At 40.9% G+C, this 6273-nt stretch overlaps 1 protein-coding gene across 1 annotated transcript in view; it reads right to left on the reverse strand.

Moving 5' to 3' along the window:
- Positions 1–308: 308 nt before the first annotated feature.
- Positions 309–6273, reverse strand: part of LOC104532902 (clavesin-1-like) — a gene marked incomplete at its 5' end in the record, with an annotated part of 19646 nt that continues 13681 nt past the window's right edge. The window contains one exon of the mRNA XM_010178224.1: positions 309–720. Within this exon, the coding sequence (XP_010176526.1) occupies positions 633–720 (88 nt within the window). The remainder of the gene's footprint in view (positions 721–6273) is intronic.

Genomic DNA, 6273 nt, shown 5'->3' on the forward strand with positions numbered 1-6273 from the left:
TAAGGGCTTCATAAGTTAAGAATAATTTTTGCTAGATACTGAAATAAGTGACCCATCCAATAAGCAGCATGGATGAGGCAGTCACAAAGTGTCATGTTGAATGGCATTATGCTGACGGTGTTTGTTGTTTTGTTTTTTAATGCAAAAATCCTTCTGTAAAACTTGAGCACTCTGTAGATGCTGCTGTTTCTGTCCCTCTGAACCAGATTAAACTGCTGATTACAGTGCAAAGTTGGAATCTGAGATGCTTATCTTTAAAACACATTTAACTTTCACCTCTATAAAACTGAGCATCCCTGCTGGAGGCTTCAGGCAAACTTCTACTGACACACCCTGGTTTCTTTAAACAGAGAATACAGTCCCATCATTTCCAATAGTTTAATATCATAAGTAAAAAAAAAAAATTCTTTGTATATGTGCAGACTCCCGTGTCATAGAAATTTCTCATTTATTGTTCAGCATTGGCTGCATGGACAGATGGCTGGTGACAGTTGTGACTTGCTCAGGAACCATGAAGGACTTGTTCTCAAGCAAAACGCGTGCGTGTGTTTGTGTGCATGTTGTGTGCTCTGTGGGTTTCTGGTACGGTGGAAGTCTGTCAGTGTATCTGTGTGTGTCGGGCACGTGGGAGCTCAGTCCAGAGCCAGCAGTGGTTGGGTGTTCTCGCTTTCCCCCTGATCTTCATGTTTCAGTGTGCCAGCTTCCACCACAGACTGAGACCTGAAAGCAAGAAGACACACATGGTAGTCAAGGCTGCTGCCGAAGCACTCACCTTCCTTGAGTCACTTTGCTTCATTTCATGATTTTTGCTTTTGTTTATTTTCAGCTTTATGGCTAGTCCATTTTAAATTCATTTCTGTCTTCAAGGTGGGAAGCACAGTTTATCCTTTGCTGACAATAGGCAAAATAAAATAAAACCCATGTAAAAAATCATAGAATCACAGAATGGTCTGGGTCAGAAGGGACCTTAAAGATCATCTAGTTCCAACCCCCCTACCATGACCAGGGGCCCCTTCCACTAGACCAGACTGCTCAAAGCCTCATCCAACCTGGCCTGGAACACTTCCAGAGAGGGGGCAGCTACAACTCCTCTGGGCAACCTGTTCCAGAGTCTCACCGTCCTCATAGAAAATAATTTCTTCCTAATATCTCATCTAAGTCTACTCTTGTCCAGTTTATAACTATTGCCCCTTGTTCTATCACTACCTGCCCTTGTAAAAAGTCCCTCCCCAGCTTTCTTGTAGGCCCCTTCAGGTACTGGAAGGCCGCTATAAGATCTACCTGGAACCTTCTCTTTTCCAGGCTGAACAGCCCCAACTCTCTCAGCCTGTCCTCATAGGAGAGGTGCTCCAGCCCTCTGATCATCCTCGTGTCCCTCCTCTGGCCTCGTTCTAACAGGTCCATGTCTTTCTTGTGTTGGGGCCCCCAGAACTGGATGCAGTACTCTGCGTGGGGTCTCACAAGAGTAGAATAGAGGGGCAGAACCACCCTCCTCAACCTGCTGGCCACCCTTCTCTTGATGCAGCCCAGGATGTGGTTGTCCTTCTGGGCTGTGAGTGCACATTGCCAGCTCATGTTGAGCCTCTCATCCACCAGCACCCCTAAGTCCTTCTCCTCCGGGTTGCTCACGATCCATTCTACACCCAGCCTGTATTTGTGATTGGGGTTGCCCTGACCCAGGTGCAGGATTTTGTACTTGGTCTTGTTGAACTTCATGAGGTTTGCACAGGCCCACTGAGCAAGCACTAGAAAAAGCCGAGCTTCATGATTTCTTGCAGTGGCAAAAGCTTAATGGGCTTAAAGTAGTGGGAAAATCCAAGACTTTCATTTTCTGAGGTTTGTGTGCTCCAGCATTTGCTCACTGAGCTATATAAGGAGGAACTGAGGAGTTCACTGTTAGAGAGCTGTTATCCTCCATTTTCTCTGGTTTGGGCTAGGAGTTGCCTCCCACATTGGAGTGGGCAATGAGCTTTAGAGCAAAATGACTCTGTGCATCAGAAACTTTTAAAAGGGGAACTTGCTAAAAGGTAGGAGTAGAATCATCCAACCCAGGCATTTGCGTATTTCATAGTATCATTTTAAAGAGCCAGTTTTCTCATGAGTAGCTTTTACAATGAGGAGTAGCTCTCATTCCCTACAGGATGTGTTTGTAATTCCCTGATGTTCATTGAGGTAACCTCAGTTTAAGCCTTAGCTATTTAATGAGATTAGGTATCACTTCTGTTTTGATAAGAATCATTAATAAATTGCATCCTTTGGTACTGCAGTACTTGATCAGGACTGAATACCATGACTGTGAATAACTGGTATGATATTTTTTCTTTTTCTTATGCCTGGGGCTTTCACTAAAGCATAATAAAAAATTTTCATTTAAAAAAAAAAAATCTCCAAAGAGAGATAACAAAAACTGGATGCTCAATGGGAAGATTTTATGCCAAAATTTTCAAAGAAAATGTATTTGCCTAAACGTTTTCACTGTGCATTTTTTACAGTAATATGACATGTATTATGTTTATGATGGCATTTTAATATAGAAAAGCAGACGATTCAGGAGATTATGCAAAATGGCAATTTACATATTTATAGTATATGGCAGCAAAAACTAATCATGTGGTTTTGAAACTGGTAGAGAATGGATTCAAATCACAACATCAACAGTTTTTTATTTTTTCTTTCTGGTCTACCAAATTAAGTAGTTATTAAATAATTCCTAACTAATACTTGTCACCCATGTTTTGTTTTCTGTCTGATACACTGCCCTAAAATTATTTTTACAAGTCGCAGATCCATTGCAGCGTTTGCCAGCATACAGCAGAAAGTTTCTGCTCTATGTCAAATGTGAAAAAATCTCATAATTTTGCCTTTTGTGATTGCTGTTGATTAACTCTGCTCCTACCTCACTACAGGAAAAGAAAAAAATCTTGCATCTGTAATGGCAAGATACCAGTTTCTCCCCCATACCAGTATTCAGAGACACTCCAGGCTGGGAGCAATGTAATCCCACACTCTGTATGCAGGTCCCATGCTGCTGCTTTTCACACAGAACCAAAATAGCTGAAGCATCAAGTAAATGCACTGCAGCCCACCTGACCTCCAAATTAAAGACACCAAATGATTCAAATACTGTGCCTAGCCCTTCTAAATAACACAGAGAGAATTTTAGTATCTGCCAAGCTCTGCAGCAACAGTAATCTCTCTCTTCCTTTTCTGCTTGAAGCTGTTTAGCCACCTGTCCTAAAATAAGCAGTTCAGACATCTATCTGAAGGGCACAGTAATAATTTGAACAATCATCACTATTTTCTAAGACACCACAATAAAGGACTTGATGTTGTGTTTTGATTTCCATTTTCCAAATGCATCAGTTTTTCATTTGCTGAAAAATGTATCCAGTTTTGGTTTTAACTTAAATTTTATGTAGAAAAAAAAGATTATTACTTGATTCTCAACAAGATTCTAAAATAATTATTTTATATTCTTCAATTATAGCAAATATTAAAAATGTAGATGCTTAGAAAAGCATTTTGGCAATATCTATCAATGCAGCTCACAATCTAATGTAATAATTCAGCATGAGAGCTATGTTTTACTGGCCTAGAACATCCTGGAATATGTATTCCATAGCTATACTTTACTTAATGACAGAGAAATTATGATTTGCAATAGGCCACTGTTGCAGAAAGCATTTTCAACTGACCAGTAACTATGTTTTGCAACTGTAGAAATCAATATAAGACAAATGTTGTTTGAAAAAATGCACCCTGTATGTTGGTTTAATCTTGCTTTTTTGTATCTAGCACATGTATTCAGGAAAGCAGTCACATTCTAGGTACGTGCAAGTTTGCACAATATTTAGAGGTTTTTGTGTGCTGACTCTAGTACTGAACCTAGGACTAAGAATAGTTTCTGGTTTAAAAGTACTGCTACATATTTTAGCTGCATTAATATTTTCTTCAGAGGACTTCACAATCACCTTTCAAATTTTTAAGCAGAATCTGATCATGGTTCTCGAAAGGTGTTTGAGTATCTAACTACACCTTAATATCTTATTAAAAAATAAATGACAGTCAGACACCAAAGTAGCTTTGCCTGAACTAGTCTTTGTAATTTGTAGCCATCTTTGTGTTAAAACCACTAAAGTACCCTCTTGCACAACAGTTTAAGCCATTTTGATGTAAAATGGTAAATGAATAGTACAGAACTTTCCTTGTTTGGCAAGCTCAGTTTAAGCTTTGGTCCTGTAAATGCTGTGGATGTTGTTCTTCTGGTACCCTATGGCAAGCAGAAGTTCATGGCACCAGACAAAACATTTTTATTTTGCTACCTTTCCATATCAGTGTGTATAAATACCTGATGAGGTGGGGTAGAGAACCCCAAAGCCAGACTTTTCTCAGTGATACCCAGTGGCAGGAGGAGAGGCAATGGGCACAAATTGAAATACAGGAAATTCCATTTTAATATAAGAACAGATGTTTTAATTGCTGAAGTGGACAAACTCTGGAGCAAGTTGTCCAGAGAGGTTGTGGAGTCTTAATTCTTAGAGATATTCAAAATCCAACTGGACACAGTCCTGGGCAACCTGCTCTAGCTGACCCTGCTCTGAGCAGGGATTTGGGTAGAAGATCTCCAGAGGTCCCTTCCTCAAACTTTTTGTGATTCTGTGCACACAGAAATACCAGCTCTGAACCATCCCCATTAATGTTTCCCTATCCTTACAGGGCATTAATTTTCTTTCCATGATCCTTATGCCTTTGGGGTGTCAACTTTGACAGTGTTGATGACATTCAGCTGATAAATGTAGGTACCTACTGCCATTTAAGTCACCTTAGGGTATCCAAGACAACCTTCCAGGGCTGGCTATTATGACCCAGGATTTACAGAAGACTTATAGAGGACTCATGTCCTTCTAGAATAACAGACGGAGGCCAAGAGGACATCATAGTGCCTAAAATAATCCAAGATGCCCATACTTGGGCAGCAGAGCCTCATCTGGCACCTTGGCAACCTTATTAATGTTTATAAACATCTAAAGGGCAGGTGTCAAGAGGATGGGGCCAGACTCTTCAGTGGTGGCCAGCGATATGACAAGGGGCAACGGCCACAAGCTGGAACACAGGAGGTTCCGCTTAAACATGAAGAAAAAATTCTTTACTGTGAGGATGACAGAGCACTGGAACAGGCTGCCTAGAGAGGTTGTGGAGTCTCCTTCTCTGGAGACGTTCAAAACCCACCTGGATGCAGTTCTGCGCAACCTGCTCTAGGTGAACCTGCTTTGGCGGGAGGGTTGGACTAGACGATCTCCAGAGGTTCCTTCCAACCCCTACCATTCTGTGATTCTGTGTGATCTGTGCTGTTGTTTCTGCAGGATGAATGCAACTAGTTTGTAATGTTCAAGACATGTCCAAGTCATTTGGACCTGGGCCATATATGAACTAATCATCTAAGCAGGAAATAATAATTGCATTGGCCTTCTCCTCATAACAAGTGACATTTTAGTTATTTGTTTTGTGATTTGTCTCACCATCAGATATCTATGGTCACTCTGTGCTACAAACGGCAGAGAGAAATAGACATTCTCAGGGTACAATTCATCTGACCTGTTCTAAACATACAGTCATGTCATATGATTCATGAGTTACCTACATTCAGCTCCCTGTACTGATGAGTTCTCATCTCTTAACACCAGGAGGAACGGGTTCCATGATTTATGAGGCAATGTTTCCTACATGCCATAGTCATGACTGCCTCACACTATATTACCTTCAATACTCACCTGAAATGTGGCACATGTCCTGCGTGTGCTGCAACTTTGGAATTATAAATTAATATATTTGATTCAAAGCCTTCTGACTTTCCTCCTTCCTCAGCTAAAAATTCTTAGTAACCAGTTTGGAAGATGCTTGTTCGTGGAATATCTGTTTGAGTTAAATTTTAACACAAGTAGACAATTGTTTGTACCACACAGAAAGGGTCACTGTGTAAGGCCCTGAGCTGGCAGACCCCTTGCCTGTCTTTCTTTAACATGATACATGTGGGAGACTTAGCTCGTGTAAAAGTACAACATGACAACCATGGGCTGGGAGCTAAGTATGAAGTCAATGCCCATAGACCTTCCTAGGCTAGTTTCCCAGGGTAGGTAACCTTGCTTAGGAGAGCAAGATGAAAATAGAAAGAGAAATGAATTCCCAGTCTCACTTCTGAAGTGAAGTTACCATTTGAGTGTGCTCCATTTAAAGTGTCAATCAAAACCCCCTATGGTTGTTTTACTGTTCAGC

The sequence above is a fragment of the Antrostomus carolinensis genome, unplaced genomic scaffold, assembly GCF_000700745.2.
Source record: "Antrostomus carolinensis isolate BGI_N321 unplaced genomic scaffold, ASM70074v2 scaffold8721, whole genome shotgun sequence".
NCBI lineage: Eukaryota > Metazoa > Chordata > Aves > Caprimulgiformes > Caprimulgidae > Antrostomus > Antrostomus carolinensis.